The sequence below is a fragment of the Gopherus flavomarginatus genome, chromosome 4, assembly GCF_025201925.1.
Source record: "Gopherus flavomarginatus isolate rGopFla2 chromosome 4, rGopFla2.mat.asm, whole genome shotgun sequence".
NCBI classification, from domain to species: domain Eukaryota; kingdom Metazoa; phylum Chordata; order Testudines; family Testudinidae; genus Gopherus; species Gopherus flavomarginatus.
Window position 1 is genome coordinate 50,041,216 of NC_066620.1, and position 20,355 is coordinate 50,061,570.

The following is a 20,355-nucleotide window of genomic DNA, read 5'->3' on the forward strand; positions in this document are numbered from 1 at the left end:
CTTTGGATGGGGATTTTAAAAGTGTTTAGTGTTGGCCTGACTCTGCTCCCACTAAACGCAATAGCAAATGTTCCATATTTCTTTCATAGTTTTCTTTAAGGCTGAGTTTCAGGATCTAGCATACCTGAAGTCAGTTACTTAAAGTAACAATGAAATAATAGCAAGTTTGTGTGTAGGAAATAAATTGGTGCCTCAAATGAGTGCTGAACCTCATAATTAAGTACTAATTTAAACCAGTGTAACCCCATTGAGTTCAACAGAGTTACTCCTGGTTTACACCAGCATAAGGAAGAAGAGAACCAGGCCCTGTCTGCCACATGCAAGATTTTTTTTCTCAGATCAGATTGTGAACATTCCCAATAACTTTAAATAAGGAAGTAGAAAGTGAATGTTTTCTACATAATATCTGGGCTTTCCAGCTATCTTTTTGTTATTGTTATTGTTTATTACTCTTTATAAGCCAAATACTGGAGCAACTGACACCACTGGGGCAAGGATTTTCTCCTACAGGGAACAAGATATTTCAAAAACACTTCAGCCATTCTCATAAGGCATTTGATAAAACATGATATATTCCCGGAAATACAGGCATCTTAATCTTCACTTAAAATATTCATGATATAATATAGGGAAATGTATAATGCTCCACAGTGCTAGGCTTTATTTTTACTGGGTAAACATTTCACTTCAGTTTAGAAATAAAAAATCTATTTTGTTGAACTGAATCTATTTTGCAAATCTGCTCTCTCTATCGATCATGCGAGTGAAACTCTGAAGCCATCTTACCATTCTGGCAAGCTTGTATCCTTATCTCGTAATGTGTGTATGGATTCAGGCCATCCACAAGGATAAAATGAGGACGACCTACTGGTCTTACCAATGGTGAGGTACTGCCAGCATTTAGTAAGACATTATATTCCAAAGGCATATTGGTGTTGAATATCCCTGTTATAGAATAGAAAATAGTACACAGGATAATTGTTGTTTAATAACAGTGTGGGTCAAATCCTAAGAAGCACTGATTATCTGCAGCTTTTGTAAATGCCTCTGTTGTGACTTCACTTTAGAAACCAAAATTATTTAAATATAAACAAAAATAAAATCTGGCTGCAGTTCCCAACAGGAAAAGGTGTAACAGGAAATGTATGAAAATATATCTGAGAACCAATACACTTCAATAAATCTGTTTCATGAGAACCTCTCTTGATGTGTACAGGCTCACTGAAATTGATGCAAATTTGCCACTATAGAATGTCTATGGGAGTGTGACTCAACTCCACAACAGAGTGTAGACACATTTTTTTTTATTTGGAGGAAGGGGGCCTAGAGTTAAACACGAATACAGTAATGGCTGTTGATTATCTTTTTTATTCTAATTACTGTAGTGGCTGTAGTCCCAGATAACTGACAGATTGTTCTCTTCAGCTCAGTTGGAGGCACAGTCCTCTAATGGTCCATTTCTCATGGGATATCAACTGGTTCTTGATAGCTGGGGCTGAGTTGAAGATCCTTCCTGAAGCAGGCTTTGGCTCCTTTCTTCCCTAGCTGGGAAATGGCTCAGCAAGCAGAGAGTCCTTTTCTTGGGTGCCTGGGTGAGGCACCTGGGTGAGGCTCAACCTGTCTGTGCTTCCCTCACTGGTTTTGCGGAGAGGCTGGCTATTTCTTCCTTCTCATAGACTCATAGACTTTAAGGTCAGAAAGGACCATTATGATCTTCTAGTCTGACCTCCTAAACAATGCAGGCCACAGAATCTCACCCACCTACTCTTGTAACAAACCCCTGACCTATGTTTCAGTTACTGAAGTCTTCAACTTGTGGTTTAAAAACTTTAAGGTGCAGAGAATCCTCCAGCAAGTGAACCGTGCCCCATGCTGCAGAGGCAGGCGAAAAAACCCCAGGGCCTCTGCCAATCTGCCCTGGAGGAAAATTCCTTCCCAACCCCAAATATGGTGATCAGCTAAACCCTGAGCATGTGGGCAAGACTCACCAGCCAGACATCCAGGAAAGAATTATTTGTAGTAACTCAGATCCCACCCTATGTAGTGTCCCATCACAGGCCATTGGGCATATTTACTGCTAATAGTCAAAGATCAATTAATTGCCAAAATTAGGCTATCCTACCATACCCTCCCTTCCATAAACTTATCAAGCTTAGTCTTGAAGCCAGATATGTCTTTTGCTTCCACTGCTCTCCTTGGAAGGGTATTCCAGAACTTCATTCCTCTGATGGTTAGAAACCTTTGTCTAATTTCAAGTCTAAACTTCCTGATGGCCAGTTTATATCCATTTGTTCTTGTATTCACATTGGTACTAAGCTTAAATAATTCTTCTCCTTCCCTGGTATTTATCCCTCGGATGTATTTATAGAAAGCAATCGTATCTCCCCTAGCCTGCACTGTGCTGTCTTCACGGTTATTGTTACCAACACTGTCTGAATGCACGCTAGGTTGGGTAGGCTAGCCTGTGCACAGCTTTTGCTGTCTGAATGTACCATTGGGGGGAATTCACCCCTGCACCGTGGACTCTAAGTTGGTGGAAAGTAGCCTCTCCGATATGCTTCTCCAACACAGAAGGCCTCTCTGACAGTTGTAGAGCCCACCTCACTAGTTCTGCACTGCTTCTGCTGAAATCCCTGATGGCAGGAAGGGGACATCAGTGATGGCAGGAAGTGTCGCTATGGCAGTCCTGAATCCTGGCAATTCCTACAAGCTAGGGCAGCTTCAGGTTGCTCTACCTGCTCTAGAGCTGATTTGCTCCTCATGAGCCCTAGCATAAAAGAGACATAAAGTCTCCCCTCTTGGTCCATGTCGAGTCCGCACTGGCAGTGGGAAGAATTAGCCTCTACCTTTCTGACTGCACCCACAAAAAACTTAAGGCCTTACACATCTCAGTGAGACAGACTGCAGGATCATGACTGTGCTCACAATTATTTGGCCCTGGAAAAAATGAAGGCTAGTGTCTAAAATTCTCACTCTTTATGTGTATATTTATACATGTATTATTACAAGATTTTTAAGCAGCATTATACTATAGGATATAACCATGACAGAGGTGAATCATTTTCAGAGTTATAAGAAATAGGTCCTTTCTCACTAGCAATTCAATTCTATATTCACAAAGCATCATGTATGTCAGTATCAGTGTATACATTGTACTTACATATACATCTCATATTGGGAAATGTACAAGCCACATGATAAGTTTATGCTCTCTGACTGAGTATAACCTCTTAAGATACAGTATATTTGCTTGTGATCACTGATTCAAAATTCACTTTATATGAATAGTCTACAATATGCTCTTAAAATTTACTTTGTTGGAGAATGGTCATGCCAGTAAACTCCTTTTGAAGTTTATCTTAAAAAGTGATCACAAAAGTGCAAATGTGTCAAAACAAGTGCACTGAAAAATGCAAAGGAATATTAAATGGAAATTCTTCCCAGTATTCACCTAGTGCTAACACCAAGTGATCACTTTACCCTTTGAAAAAGAGAAAAAATGAATAGTTAGAATGCATGAAAAACTTTGTATGTTCAGATATACCCTAAAAGATCTGCAGTAAGTTTGAAACTATCTACCGTAGGTGCTCTGATGACTGAATGAAATGAAATGGGCATATTTGTTATAATCAGCTGGGAAACCACATGACTTGGTTAGTTTCAGAGTTCATAAATTTATGTCAAAATAAAAGGAACAGTAAAAGCATAAGTGAACCAATTTACCCTAAGTGCAAATGGCAGTTTTGTTATTTGGTGTCAAAGTTACCATGAGCATAATGACAACCTGCCATAACATATTTTCATGTTCACTAAAGAACAAAGATTTAGTTGGTTAATATTCTCAGCAATACTCCTTTTCATAATTTACAACAACTAGATGCTGATAGGTTATTTAACATTTATGAAGTTAAGATGTAATCAGAAAAACCCTGATTATCTTTACAAATAAAAAAGTTAAAATATTCCACTTTTTTCCTCTGCAACTTCATTTCACAGCAGGTGCATACTTTGCAATGGGACAAGTCAATCAAACTAAATCTTGTTTTTTTGCTGTTGCATTTGGATAATGTATAATGGACAATTCTGTGAAAAAAACCCAGCAAATTAGGTTTGACAGCCCTGTTTACTTCAAAACTAGGGTAGCTCATAAGGTAGAATTTGCAGCAAAATATGTTTAAAAGAGAAAAAGAAAATCACAATCTTGTTTTAAAGACTGGTGAACAAATGTCCATTTGAAATCAATTGCTGAAAACTACTTAATGTAATGTGAAATTCAACCACCATTAAACCAAATAACTGAAGTTTTATAGTTATTTTTGAAGACTTTTTGGAATACAAGTGTCATGTCTTTTATTAAAATCTAAGTAAGAGGTTAATGTGCCAAATAATTGTAATTATGAACAATAAACTGGTACCACACATTACAGCCAGAACTAGTATACTTGGATAACTAACATTAAGTATTTTAAATCCATATGTAAGCACCTACATTAAGTACCCTGAGAAAGATGCTCTGTAACCACTGCTCCTATTGAAGGCAATGACAATTCTGAGCACTCATCAATCCACTTATTTAGATGCCTAAATATGGATTTACGCATCTAACTTTAAGCGTCCAAGTTTGAACATTTTGACCTTTACCAGCACAGTAATACACAAGCTTTGTGCATATCACAAATACTAAATTATCCTAGAAAACCAACTGATCTGGAAAATTAATTCCTTTGAATTACAATCTTCAGAGCTATCTATTGGGTCATACTTATTACTATCAAGAACTAAGACAATATCAGGCTTAGGGGGGGCAAAAAGAAACCAGGCTACCAGAACACCTAAGTCTGGTACACAAATACCAGGTGGGGCCCCAGGAAGAATATAGGTAGAAATCCGAACACTCTACACAATGTGCAATCTGCATATGCTATGAAAAACTTGGAAGCACAGACTGATGGAGTGAAATAGAACTCTATTATATGAGAAAAGGGGATATTTAAATCGAGAAAATCATTAACATATGAAACAGGCAATCTGGCAACAGAGGACATGATCCTGTGGGTTTTGGTGGACGTCAGCTTTTGCTGAAGTTCATAGCAATTGAAGACACTTGGCAGGGGTAGGCCACAGTGAGAGCTATTGGTGGTGTTAATGAGTTTAAATGTAGGGTGGATACTTGTCTACCTACCAATAACATTTATGGTTACGCCTGGGGAAAATTATGTTTTTTTCCCCATTCAGGCTTTCTGTTTCTATCTATGATATTGACAGTTGTTCCATAGTAACTGTAACATATCCTTCTGTGGCATATCAGTGAAATGTACTGTACCTTTGAGGTCTGTGCGCTGATGCAGTGTAACACAAAAATAATGGGATACCTATTTCAGAAAATAAAGCCCTACTTCCCTTAGCGAGTGAGGTATATCAAACATTTTTTCTGAATCCATCATTTTAACCACTGCTCAGCCACCTTGCCATTTAGCTAGGTCAGGAGCTTTAAAATGTTATGTATCTCTAAAGTTATGGAATTTGGATACATCACTGATATTGAAACATCATAATTAAAACCTCAAAAAGGAGAATTTGTCTCATAGGATGTCCATAATTAATCCTGAGGGTGAATATTCGATCCAAATTTATTACAGCAGATAAGATCCAATGCCGAAGTGGACCACTATCCACAGACAGGAAGATACCAAGGCCAACTACCTTTTCAACAAAACTTGATTAATAAAAAACAGTTTTATTCCTGGAAACAATATCAATTAAAATGTATATCAATTAAAATGTATATCAATTAAAATGTATATCAATATCAATTAAAATGTATATCAATTAAACAATATCAATTAAAATGTTTCAGTGGAAGAGTCACTGCCAATCCTTATTATAAAGGCTCAATTCTGGATGGAAAAGGGGAAAACAACAGTATTTTGATAGGTGTGTTGCAAAACCTAGGATTCATACATGGAAAAAGTAAATCTAACAGAAGATGACTATCCTGCACCATGAAGTGAATAAGGGTCACAAGTAGTGTTAGACTAACCTTGCAGGTCTCAGCTTCCCTGGCTACATGATCTGGACCTATAAGGTTTACTCACAGAGGATCATTCCATCTCAAAAGATCAGTTTTTGAGCCTCTATGGGGAGCCTCTACCTCCACTCATTTTTAACCCTGTATCTCCCCTTCTTCTTCAAGAAAACATTTGCAGCATGGACAACGTATAGTGACCCATAATCCGAAATTCATGATTATGAAGGAACTTCCATTAATCTCTTAGGGGTACTATATGAATCTATGCCCCTGTGCACAGTGTGTGTTTTGGCAGCAGAGCATTTCCCTGCTATTGCTATTGCTATTGCCCTACTGGTGTGGTAAGAACAGATATATCCTGTGCACTTGAAGACCTTTTCACTGAAGAAACAGTGGCCCCTACCTCACTGCCCATCCCAAAGACCATGTTGTGGGAGAAGCCACTCAGATTCCCTTAAAGGCCTGAAGACTGGGACTCAGCTGGGAGTAGGAAATGAGAGGGATCCAGTCACTCAGCCCCTATCAAGACCAACATAACTAAGTTATATGTCTGGAGTGCATCTCAGGACCCGAAGAAGAGGGGTATGTGGGTCTGACAGAGAACATGGACTCCTACAGGGGGACCTCTATATATTGTGTGCACAGATTAAACCCAGGTCCGGCAAATATTGATGAAAGCCCAATCCCACAATGTGGATGGTTTCAGGAACCCATTTGCCCTTTTACAAAGTCCTATACTCAAAACAATGAAGTGTATTATGTTGACCATTGACTTACTAGAGCCTTATTCTCAGACTTCTAACCTACTGCCAATTACATGAATTCAAATAGACAATTGAAAAGATCCAGACTATGTTGAGAAACTTTTTCAACAAACACTCCATTCCCACAAGGCTTTTCTTCACCATTTCAATATTTTCTTGCATTTTAAAACTTATTTCTAATGTTACTGAATATTCAGGACCTTAAATGACACCTACTATCAAAACTACAGCAGAGTAGGAGGCACTTTCCAATAAAATCAGCTGTAGATTATACACAAGTCACATTCACCTCCCTTCTTGCTGGGTTCTAAATCCTTCCTGGCAGTCAGGGGAAAAGTTTAATTTAAGATTTTAATCTTTTTCATATATTCTACCATTTCTATAATGGATTTTGTGCTTCTGCAAATTAAAAGATTGACAGCTCAGGGTATTATAGACCTAGTAGCCACTGGTTAAATGGGCAGAGTTAGCGTCAAGCATCACCACAAAACTTATTAAGCCATACTTGAATGCAAAATGGTTTTTCTACGGGAAGTTACTGTCAATGCCCTCTGACTTTCACGTAGACAGTGGCTAGTCTTCAACGTGAAAATGTCTTAAATAATTAGGAAGAAGGGATATCAAAAAAAGAGTTCACTGAAAAACCTCACACTGTTCTTCCTGCTGTAAACAAACATTTCAAAAGTTTTTCAAAGACCAATATCAAAGAAAATTGTTACCTGAAAAATAACTACTATCTAGACATTTGAAAACACATTAATGTGCTTCATTAAAAAAGTAAGCGCAGTGGGGAGAGATGGCCTGGTGCAAGATTTAAGGCCTGAACCAGAGACTGTGAACCCAAGTCAGGTCACGTATTAAAGCAGATGCTTGTAAGTTCACTGTTTAGTACATGAAATTGGCAAAGTTGTTGCTATTGTATTAGGCACCAGATATTTATGTAAATGCATTTCAGCTAGTACAGACACTTTCCAATTTAGCTTAAGATATTAGGAACAAGGGAAGGTAACAAACAACTGTTATGAAATACATAAGGTTGTGTGTAAGTTGTGTATCCTAATTGTTAGTTTTAGCTATAAATGTTGGGGTATTTTGCTGTAATTTTTTGTGTGGCCCAGGGAACAGCAGATATTTTCACTGCTGACTGAGCCTTGTCTCACTCCTAGCCAGTCATGTGCCAGTGTACCTGTAACCACAAAGCCAGGGCACTGATGCTGGGCCTAGGGGGCAATAAACCTGGCCAAGTGCCTTTGTTACCAAGCTGTGCCTGTGGTCTTTTTTTATACGTAACATCAGGGTTTGCTGAATGAGCAGGCTGCCTTATATGCTGTTAACAGTAATAGCACTGAAGCTTCAAGAACAGAAGCACTAGGCAGCCTGAACAGCATTACCAAGACAAGGACTTTCCAGCCTTCAACACTTAACAACATTGGGTAGTATTATCAAGGTCTGCTGAACCAGCTATCTGCACAGAGCTGGACAGCACACTGAAAAAAAACATACGCATACAAGGTGACACACAGATGACCCCGACCACTGATCCAGTGACACGCTGTCCACTGTAGGGGTTGCAACTTAATATGACAAAAAACTACAAGCTCAGTTATAGCTACTGTGCTGTTAACAAATTTAAATATATGATGGACATAGGCCTATCAATAAGTTCTATGGATATGTACAAGTAAAAGCAGAAGTTCCTGCTGGAGATTAACTATACTATACTATACTATACGGAAATATGGATCTCTCTCTCTCATTCTCTCTCTCTCTCTGTATTTCTGTTTCTATCCATGATGTTAACATTTATTCCACAATAACTGTATAATATAATTTTTATCATGCCAGGGAAATGTAGCATGCCAGTGAAGCCATGATCTGTACTGACTCAATACAACACTTATCCTTGATGGGGTGACAAACATTTAACTAAATTCTAACTGCTACTCACCCACTCTGGAGCGGATTTGTTCAGATTTTGTTGATCTAATAAGTAGGCTAAACTATCAGTGGACCAAAGCCTGGCCCATGGTTACGTGAGATTAAGGGGGCTGTTAACACCTAACTCCTGCTTTACACATCTGCACACCAGGCCAAGAAATCTTTCCACTGATCCCAACCACCTCCAGGAGGCCTGGAACCTTAAGCCTTCTCTACGGAAATAGTGGACAGAGCCACATGGGGTGAGGACCTCATATAAATCAGTATCATTCCATGGATTCTGGTCCTCCTGTCTCCATGACACAGAGTGGGAGTAAGGCAGGAGGTGATGTTAATTTCCGATGATGAATTAAAATGAAAATATTGCAACTAAAGATGGGCATGAACCAAAACATTGAATTGGAAGTGTCCTGGACTATGAAGTGTTTGAAATATAGTTTTCAATATTGTAAATCAGGGTCATCTCAGATTGCAATGCAGTCTCAGGATACCACAACATGGTTAGTTCATGGCTCACTCTTACTCCATTTGCCTTGGCTGGTAACAACTGAGTACAGCTGCTCTATATCCCATTACTAGTCCCATAAACCATCCAGATTTCTCTAATTCTGATGATGGCTTATGATGATAGCAAGCCAAACCCATGACTAGTTGCTAACATTTAAAAATCAGGAGCATCAAGACCAAGTTGGGAAACAGAGACAACTAAAAAGCCATTTCATGTACAGTTCATGAATCTTAAAATTAAAGCACAGGAAAGGAGTGTCTTTGTCACAGGAACTCAGTGTCGTTCATCCTCCAGGCTAAGTGGCATTTTAAGGCTCTAGGAACACAGGAACTTATACCATCAACAAGCATCTTCCCTGTCAATAACGCAGTTTCAGCAAAGATGAAAGAAGGAAATTTCCATTAAGTTTTCCTGACATGCAGCTATTTGAATTGTTTCTTTCAATAATACTTAGTACATACATAGTAGTTCACATGTTCAAACCAATGTACAGAGGCTCAATCCTCACAACAACACAGTCAGGTACATGGGACAATATTATTATTATTATATTAAATCTCTATAAGAATCATCAGCATGGGATACCAGCTACTCAATTCACAGATGCGCTTTCTGACACCACACATGAAACCAGAATGAAACACCAGACTTGCTCAATGTATTATTTTCCCTATGGCTATTAATTTGCCACAAGGAATTCTTTAATTTGCCACAAGAAACTATACAGAAGTATGTTTTTACCTGGAGCGTCCCAAGCCACAAATATGGAATATGCATCCATTACTGTGACATTATATGGAACATGGATTTCCTCTGGTGTTTCTGCTGGTGTTTGTATAACGTGTTTGTCACTAGTACTGCTTCCACCCCCAGTGCTGGCTTCCAGCTGGTAAACATATCTGCACAAACACAAAAACAGCAGCAACAGAAACGGTGGTTAAATACTGTAGAGATGTTTATACTGGAATTATTTCCCTTTTGCATCAGTTTAGGAAGTACAGACCACAAATCACGTTATATATATTGCATTAAAATACAGATTTCCACTTTCGTCCTTTTCAGGTAAAAAAAAAAAAGCACACATCTCTTGCTAATCAAACTAATACTTTTTATATTACATTTCATAGCATCTTAAGAAACACTTAGATCAGTGGTCCCCAACCTTTTCCATGGGGTGGGCGCTGGACAACTAGCCACCGAGGACCGTGGCTGCTGGACAAGCAGACGCCGAAATGCCGCCATGAAGCAGCGTCATCAAGAGGTGTCACTTTCTTGACATTGCCACTTCTTAGCGGCATTTCAGCAGCTGCTTGTCCAGTGACCAGTAGGCGGGTGCACATGGATGCCCTGGCAGGTGCCAGCGGGCACCGCGTTGGGAACCCCTGACTTAGACCATGTGACACATTAAAAACAATTTTAGAATGGCCTCCTAAAAATATTAGAAGATGCTATTATTAGGGATTTTCACCTTCAAAGTGGTATGTTCAACATGCACTATCCACCACCCAGTGCATAGTCTGCTATGCAAAGAATTTCAACCTCTCTGAGCCAAGCCAATAGAAGAAAAGTGGAACTATGAGCCAGAACAATTAAAGCTCAGAGAAAGATGCTGAGGTAGGGAATGCCTACAATGGCATGTGGCCTATTGGCGACTGCCAGCAGCAAAAATCCTCAACTGCTGGAGATGGGACAATAGGATTCGGAGGGCTCTGAGTTACTCCAGAGAATTCTTTCCTGGGTATCTGCCTGGTGGGTCTTGCCCACATGCTCAGGGTCTCTTTGCCATATTTGTGGTTGGGAAGGACTCCCCCCAGCACCTCAGGTCAGATTGGCAGAGACCCTGGGGAGGTTTCGCCTTCCTCTGCAGCATGGGGCATGGATCACTTGCAGGTTTAAACTGCTGTCAATGGTCGATTTGCTGTAACTTGAAGTCTTTAAACCATGATTTGAGGACTTCAGTAATTCAGCCAGCGGTTAGGGGGTCTATTACAGAAGGGGTAGGTGAGGTTCTGTGGCCTGCAATGGGCAGGAGGTCAGACTAGATTAGTGGTTTTCAAACTTCTTTTCTGGGGACCTAGGTGAAGAAAATTGTTGATGCCCATGACCCAGCGGAGCTGGGGATGAGGGGGTTGGGATGTAGAGGGGCTCCGCGCTGGGGCAAGGGGTTAGGGAGGCAGGAAGGGTGCTGGCTCTGGGGTAGGGCCATGAATGAGGGGTTTGGGGTGTAGGAAGGGGTTCCAGGTTGGGGGGGGCTCAGAGCTGGGGCAGGGGAGTGGGGCAAGGACTTACCTCTAGTGGCTCCCAGTCAGCAGTGCAGCCAGGGGCACTGCGGAGCACGCTGCGCCCCTGACGCATCCAGCAGCAGGTGTGGCTCCTAGGCAGACGCACAGAAGTGGCTCTGCATGATTCTTGTCTGTGGGCACCACCCCCCTAGTTCCCATTGGCCGACACCTGGCCAGTGGGAGTGCAGAGCCAGTGCTCGGGGCAGGGGCAGCAGGCAGAGCTCTGCGGCCCCCGAATAGAAGCTGGATTCGCTGCCGGCTGCTTCCGAGGCACAGCACGGTGTCGGAAAAGGTAGGCACTAGCAGACTACTGATGGCACTAGTCAGCACCAACGACGGGGCTTTTAATGGGCTGGTCAGCAGTGCTGACCAGATGAAGGTGACCCAGCAACCTACATGCTGCGACCCAGTAGTGGGTGATGACCCACGGTTTGAAAAACACTGGACTAGATGATCATGATGGTTCCTTCTGACCTTCAAGTCTATGAATCAATTTGGTACAAGGCTTTCATAGATCTAGATTCTAGGACTGGAAGGGACCTCAAGAGGTCATTGAGTCCAGTCCCCTGCCCTCATGGCAGGATCAAATACTGTCTAGACCATCCCTGATAGACATTTCTCTAACCTACTCTTAAATATCTCCAGATATGGAGATTCTACAACCTCCTTAGGCAATTTATTCCAGTGTTTAACTACCCTGACAGTTAGGAACTTTTTCCTAATGTCCAACCTAAACCTCCCTTGCTGCAGTTTAAGCCCATTGCTTCTTGTTCTATCATTAGAGGCTAAAGTGAACACGTTTTCTCCTTCCTCCTTATGACACCCTTTTAGATACCTGAAAACTGCTATCATGTCCCCTCTCAGTCTTCTCTTTTCCAAACTAAACAAACCCAATTCTTTCAGCCTTCCTTCATAGGTCATGTTCTCAAGACCTTTAATCATTCTTGTTGCTCTTCTCTAGACCCTCTCCAATTTCTCCACATCCTTCTTGAAATGCGGTGCCCAGAACTGGACACAATACTCCAGTTGAGGCCTAACCAGCGCAGAGGAGAGCAGAAGAAGGACTTCTCATGTCTTGCTCACAACACATCTGTTAATGCATCCCAGAATCATGTTTGCTTTTTTTGCAACAGCATCACACTGTTGACTCATATTTAGCTTGTGGTCCACTATAACCCCTAGATCCCTTTCTGCCATACTCCTTCCTAGACAGTCTCTTCCCATTTTGTATGTGTGAAACTGATTTTTCCTTCCTAAGTGGAGCACTTTGCATTTGTCTTTGTTTAACTTCATCCTGTTTACTTCAGACCATTTCTCCAATTTGTCCAGATCATTTTAAATTATGTCCCTGTCCTCCAAAGCAGTTGCAATCCCTCCCAGTTTTGTATCATCTGCAAACTTAATAAGCGTACTTTCTATGCCAATATCTAAGTCGTTGATGAAGATATTGAACAGAGCCGGTCCCAAAACAGACCCCTGCAGAACCCCACTTGTTATACCTCTCCAGCAGGATTGGGAACCATTAATAACTACTCTCCGAGTACGGTTATCCAGCCGGTTATGCACCCACCTTATAGTAGCCCCATCTAAATTGTATTTGCCTAGTTTATCAATAAGAATATCATGCGAGATCATATCAAATGCCTTGCTAAAGTCTAGGTATACCACATCCACCGCTTCTCCCTTATCCACAAGACTCGTTATCCTATCAAAGAATGACTTATCTTCTTCTTAAGGAACAGAATCAGAGACTTTTCTCTTTTTAAATCATCCCAGCAGTTTATGCATAACATTTTCAGGAGTGCCCAAGTGATTTAGGAGCCCCATGTCCCATTTTCAAAAGAGGCATAGGCCCTCAGGGCCAGATTTTCAAAGATATTTAGGCAACTAAAGGTGCAGATAGGGGCTTAGCAGGATTTTCAAAAGCACTTAAGCAGGTTATGCACTTTGAAAACTGAATTCAGGTTAATAGACACCTTTGAAAATTTTACTCTTCTCCTGCAAAATCTAATTCGTAAGCACTCTTTGAAGCTTACTAAAGTTCTTTATTAGGTCTTACCTACTGTTGGGCTGAAGGCCATCATCAGTGAAATTCAGATTTCCGCTGCCACCCTGGAAAATCCCTTCTCCATTACGAAGCAATTGATATTGAGAAACGAGTCCATTGGGTTTTTCTGGTTCATTCCAATAGAATTCCACTCGTGTTGAGCTGACTATGATATGACGAGGCTTCGACCATACTCCTGTTAACATCAGCATACCATTGTTTCAGCCATATCATAAAATTAAATATAAAAGGTCCTGATTCTCTATTTCCCTGTACCTTGTGCAGTCGTTTATACCAGTGCAAAGTGAGTATAGACCACTACCAGATCAGAAAGGTAGTTTACACATATTCTGCACTCTATTAGCACTAACATAAATAAATATTCTGGATGCAGGTCAATGGAGAATCAGCCTTAAAAGTTGATAATCACAGGACTAACTTTGCCTGATGTATCAGCATATATTTATTTTTGTTTTATAAAAATGTGCCCATTACCATTACATCTGGAAATCAATTACTTCAAAATGATTCCAGAAAGTTGTTCTCACAAAAAACAGAGAATTTGACACACTGTGGTTCAGCATACAGATGAGGTTATAATACAATTATTGCACTGAAGAGCCAAATTACCTGTTGTAAATGACTGCTCAGGAGCTCCATCAATGTCAATGGAGTTTTGCCCATTTACAGAAATTTTGCCCCCAATGATTCCCTCTAATATTATGGGAATGCCTTTTCCTTACCCTGAGGAGCAGCTTGCAAGGTTCGACCTGCAAATGGCTGGCTAGAGCTACATCCAGCAGATGTGCAGGCTGTAAGTGTGAAGCTGTAGTTAGTGTATGGCTGGAGACCTAAAAACAACACAAATACAAACATAATACTAAAATGATGACCTTAGACATCCTGAGAATTACAACTGTAGAGGGAAAGTTACTCCATTGGCACAAATATCTAAAAGTTTCAAACCTGGTGATGACCCATGTTGGTGTCAATAGAACAATATAAGACAGAATTTTTTCTTCTTTTTTCCAGTTTGTCTTTTTAGAAACATAGGAAATTATACATAAAAGCTACGCTAAAAGAATATTAAGCAAAATCAAACACTCAAAAGTTAGGAACTCCTAGAATTAAGTTTGCCTGTGAATCCTGAATTTGGCTCCTTTGCATGTATGCGCGATGATACAGTCTTTTATTACATATACCTCTACCCTGATATAACGCTGTCCTCGGGAGCCAAAAAATCTTACCACATTATAGGTGAAACCATGTTATATTGAACTTGCTTTGATCCACCGGCGTGCACTGCCCTGCCCCCCGGAGCACTGCTTTACTGTGTTATATCCGAATTTGTGTTATATTGGGTTGCGTTATATCGGGGTAGAGGGGTACTATTTTTTCCACAGGATATCTGGCTCATTCAGTGCACCTGTTCTGGGGATGAATCAGGGATGCGTAGTAAAGGAGGCTGTTATCTATTGGACCTCGACCTTATTTGTTGCAGAAATTAGATAGTATACAGTGAAGCAGTCAGGGGATTGCAGGAGAAAAGGCGGGTCTAATGGTTAAGACAGTTGAATGTTGTCCTTGAGAACTGGATTTTATCCCTGGATCTGCCACAGAGTTCCTGTGTGATGCTGGGCAACTCATTTAAACCAAACTTTTCAGAGGTTGTCACTAATCGTGTGTTCCTCATTTTCTGGACGCCCAACCAGAGACCTTGGGGTCTGATTTACAGAGAGGTGAACAGTCACAACTGCAAATGAAGACAATGGGAGCTGTGCATAACATATTAAGTGCTATATAATGTTAAGCACTCTCATCTCAAATTCAGCACACAAAATTAGTGAATACCTCTGATCTCAATCTCTTTGTGCCTCAGTTCCACATTTGTAAAATGGGAATAATTCCACCCCTGCATTTCATAAAGATCTTATGTAGATTAATTAATTAATTTTTCTGAAGTCCTCGGATATAATAGTGATGAGCATCATAAGGAAACTAATAATTCTACCTTCAGATGGGAATTGAATGGCATGAAGTAAATAAGGCAGGGGGCTACACATTGCAATGAGGATAAAAAATATTGACTAGCTTCTCATTAATTGAGCACTGTCCATTCTGAATGAGGAGGGATCCTATGGAAAAAAATAGTATGTGATCATATAATTAAAGACTGTATCATACTGCATATGCACAAAGGCTACACAGGCAACCTTCATTCAGGCATTTCTTACTTTTGAGTGCTTGACATTGCCACCTTAATATTGTTCTTTAAAGATTCATGTGAGAGTATGTATACATAATTGTAATTATTTTAAAAAATATAGACCCGAAACAAGAAAAAAAGTTAGGATAAAAGTCTTTGTTCAAAACCAGTTAGGCAATATTTTCACGGTTAAACGAAATGGTTTGTACATACAGAACAGTAATAAGCAACAGGCAGCTAAAGAGGAAAAATAATGAATGGAAGACACAAAAGCTGCTCACAAACTGAACAGGATGTGAAGAGGAGAAAATAAAGAGATGACTCAGGGGGACAGCCCTGAATGTAACCTAATCATGAACTGGAAGAGAAGAAAAATCATCCAAACGCTCAGCATAAAAGTAAGAGGGGAGGAAATGACAGTTGCAGACTAGACAGAAGCAAAGGCATGGAGGAAAGCCAATAATTTAACATTTCAGGCTAGGAAAGATTACTGTGGCAACAAATTACTTGAATTCCCCATAAGGGAGTCATGTTCACTTTTAAAGGAAACGTGCATAATAAAGCAATACTCATTTACAGCTAAGCTTTAAGGAGAAAAATGGGCATTAAAAAGACAGCGCATGGTTTCACTAAATTTACTGGAAAAATTCTGGTGCCTGGAACTTCTAGTCATACATGTAGTTGATTTTAGATAGATTATAAGTTCTTTGCTATAAGGATCTTGTGCACGTTTTGGAAAGCCCTGTACAAATCTATGCATGTGATTAATAATAAACAACAACAAACGTAATATGATGATTTTGAAATGCAAACAATACTTTGCTTTTAACATTTTTCCGCTGTGGATACTAATTCAAGGAGACATTTCCCTTGGAATTTGATTCTGCAGTTGTTACTTTAAGGTGGTCAGTCACTGGACTACTGTATCATTCACTGTTTTTCCAAGTGGTTGCCAAACAGCTCCTAAAGAATGCATTATCCTATCAATCAGTCATTTGCAACACTATTTTTCTCTGCTTGTGGTCCTGTCTGCAACAAGGTCAGTAATTAGCTCCAGTGCTGACAGTCCTGGGCCACCACATGAATTTCACTCAGGAGGATGTCAAGTTGCTGATAGTTTTTATTTATGAAAAAAAATGTTGATAATGAGTCGCCACTGCCTGACATACGGTTGTCCAGTGGCAGTGCTACTGAATCACACACCTTTCCACTACCATGAAGTACAGAGAGAGAGAGAGTGTGTGTGTGTGTATGTGTGTAGAATAATTTCAAACCACTCTATCACAAAATATGCTGGAGTCTTATTTCATTTATGAAACTGCATGTCAGTGACTTTCTGGCTCTTACTTAAATATGATCACTCACAGAAACTCTTGATGAAGTCCATTACTTTGGATAAGATTTTTAGTCAAATATAAAAATAGAGTTAAGAAGAATCATTGTCACACCTGCTGCTGCTGAAGAGGGCACTCTAAGCTTTCTTTTAAAGCAATTCCACTAATTATTTTAGTGAATCCTTCCTCGCTACCGCAGAGCATTAGCTGGCCCATTTGTAAAGCAGTAGTAACACAAAGTGAAACAATGCCATAACTGTCATCCAAATTGTTCTGTACAGGGTAGTGGAAGTGTTCAGTAATAAATGATATAAAAAGGTCCTTTATTGACAAGCTGCCATGTGCTGTTTGCATTAGAGAATATGAGAAGATGATGGCTGCTGCCCCTAGGTCCCAATGGCATTCAACTCAGTGAGATAGCAGAAAATGCTTCAGTTTACTTAAAGCATTGATAACACCTCTAAATAATTAACTGAGGACTTCCTGTCTTCAATTACTTAATGTTTTTTTTAACATCTTGAGAGGATTATAAGCAATTTATAGATTTCACATGATGAACACATTCACCACTATTCCCACAAAGCATTTATGGGATCAAGTTTCCAAAGCTTTGATGTAATTAAAAATAAGCAGCAAGACAATGATGCAGCGGCAAGGTGCTAACCTACTCATCTGTTATTTGTAAGGCCCTAGCTTCAAAGTCTCAGGGAAGACTAACACTACAGCTTCATTAATGGTCAACTGTTGTTTTGAGAACACCAGAGGTTTTGAAAAAAGATGAGAAAAATCAAACCATACATCCACAGGGGTTGAGACAACACTTAGTTCAAATGTTTGAGATTACATGTGAAATAAGATTGATTGTTTTAGTTTGTTGCATGAATTTAGAAAGTAACAATTATCCACATTGCAAAATCACGGTCATGAATTCAACACTGTGACCAAAGGAAGTCCCCCTCTAAACTAGCATAAGTCTTGATTTTTACTGACAGAAGTAATGATCACCCATTTCTCTGCTGGCTTAGTATGGCAATGTGGACAGTGGCTTATTGAGAGAGCCAACCTAAGGAAAAAGAGATCATTATGCGGAGACAACTTTATCTGTTCTCCCTAGCAACTGTGCTATGAAAAATTGTATTGTTTGCATGAGGAACAAAATTTCAACCTCTCTGGAGGCAGAGCTATTTCTTAGGTGGGAGGAGAGGGCACATGGGAGGTATTTTCCCCTTGAGTTTCAGCCAGAGATGTTCTGGAAATTATCAGCAAATCCTTATGCAGGGCAGGTTGCCAGCCTCTCTCAAAGAAGCACTTCTTAGGCAGTTGTTCAAGAAGCCATCTCTGTACACTTAGAATCTTCTAATTATCCCCAAGCTTTAATCTCCCCTTATTAGGGAAGATAAAAATAAAATTAAGGCAAAGCAACTCTGGCACTACCTGGAATACTCAGATTTCTTAATACCCAGTTACCTGAATTTTAGATCTGGGTCTGTTATAGACACTGCACTGGTCTTACTGGTTGCTCATCTCTTCTTGACAATGGACAAAACCCAAGATGGCTCCATCAAATGTCTTTGCTACTGCCGACCCAAGTTTCCTGTAAGCTGCACAGCCGCACAGCAGCCTATTTAGTACAGCACAGGTGCTTAGAGAATCCACCCGGGGACCTACCGTGGCCGGCGGAGGGGCACCTCTCCTCTAGCCCAGCCTCCAACCTGCCGCGGGAGGTGCACTCCTCCCCCAATCCCAACTCACCCTGTAGTCTGGACCTGCTGCAGCTGGAGTGGCCCGGACCCAGCCGCTGCCAGATTGGTCCCAGGCATGGCCCCAGGTGTGTCCCAGGCCAGCCCCTGGCACAGCCACAGCGGTGCAGCCTGGCCTAACCCTGGAGAAGCCTGGACCCAGGCGTGATCCAGGCAGCCCTTCCCTGGCCCAGACCTGCTGGGCAGGGTTGCCTATCCTGCTGCAGCCCCACCTCCAGAGCTCCTGCAGCGAGGACAAGAGCCTCTCCCCCCGAGGCCAGGTGTTGCTGCGGGAAGAGTGCTGGGGGGAGTCCTCTCTCCCTCCCTTAGCCCCGGAGCACCCTCCTGCACTCCAAGGCCCTCATCCCTAGCCCCACCCCAGAGCCCTCACAACCTACACCCCAGCCCTCTGCCCCAGCCCTGAGCCCCCTCCCACAAGAATTCCTCAACTCCACCCACACCACCTGAATTTTGTTATGTGCACCAATATGAAGGTGATGTGTCACATGTCACCTCCATATCGGTGCACTTAACAAAATTCTATCCGCACATGGGTGGGAAAAATTAGAGGGAACGCTGCTGCTGATCACAGGGTTCTGTTTCTGTCCCCTTTGATGTGTACAGAGGCCCTTAGGAGTTTTAGGGAGGTAGTATAGGCTGCTGTGCCTCCAGTACGATGACATTCAGTTCTTTATTTCAAAAGATCCAGATGGTGCAGTTTCCCTGCTCACCTAGTGCCTAACCAGTATCGGGGCTTTGATGTGGAACAGCAGACGGAGACCTAGTCTGAGGCTGAGATAATCCTCATAGGCTAGGAAAAAAGCAATCAGAAGTGGTGGCAGAGTTTGTCCTTCTTTTGTTACTTTGCTTAGAAACTGGGGATAGTATCTCCTAGCTGCTTCTGGAAAAGAAACTGTTTTACTTCAGTGTAAGAAACAAGTTCTCAGCCTTGTTGAAAATCATGCAGTTTAGTTAGACCCCTAAATAAATATGGCTTTATATGCGCAACCTTAAGTGCTGTTGGATAATTGGGCCTACAACTTTACCCTAATTGTGAGATCTGCTCGTAAACAGTGTGACAGTTCATAAGATGTCACAGTAACTTAGAACAACAAATGTTGATGGGAAAAGGTGCAAAAGTGAGACAAAGATTGAACTAGTAAAAAAAATATATATATAGGCCTACTGATATAATTCAAGGACAGTATTAAGATTATCCCTGGTAAATAAGAAAAAAAGTGTAGAACTGAAAATCAGTGAACCAAAATTGAAGTGTTGGAAATCAGGACAAAATAACAAGGGGATTGGCTATTCCATCCATCACAGTCCTAACAAAACAACTTTGTTGGGGAGAAAGCTGGCTACTGAAATTATGGCTGACAGAAAGATGAGATAGAAGGGGAACGAGCAAGTTTCACCATCTGTTACCCCCACTGTATCCCGGTATCCCAGGCTTTCTTTCTCCTGATCTTGAGAGATGTCCTAACTAGGTCAGGGCAGAGAGGAGAC

The 20,355-nt window shown here is 40.9% G+C and overlaps 1 protein-coding gene across 1 annotated transcript in view; it reads right to left on the minus strand.

The window, feature by feature from the left end:
- The window catches only part of USH2A (usherin), a 570,592-nt gene that overhangs the window by 86,735 nt on the left and 463,502 nt on the right, over positions 1-20,355 (minus strand). The window contains exons 55-58 of the mRNA XM_050950274.1: positions 14,311-14,418; positions 13,580-13,763; positions 9,980-10,137; positions 787-945 (exon numbers count right to left, since the gene is read on the minus strand). Coding sequence (XP_050806231.1) covers positions 787-945; positions 9,980-10,137; positions 13,580-13,763; positions 14,311-14,418 — 609 coding nt within the window. The remainder of the gene's footprint in view (positions 1-786; positions 946-9,979; positions 10,138-13,579; positions 13,764-14,310; positions 14,419-20,355) is intronic.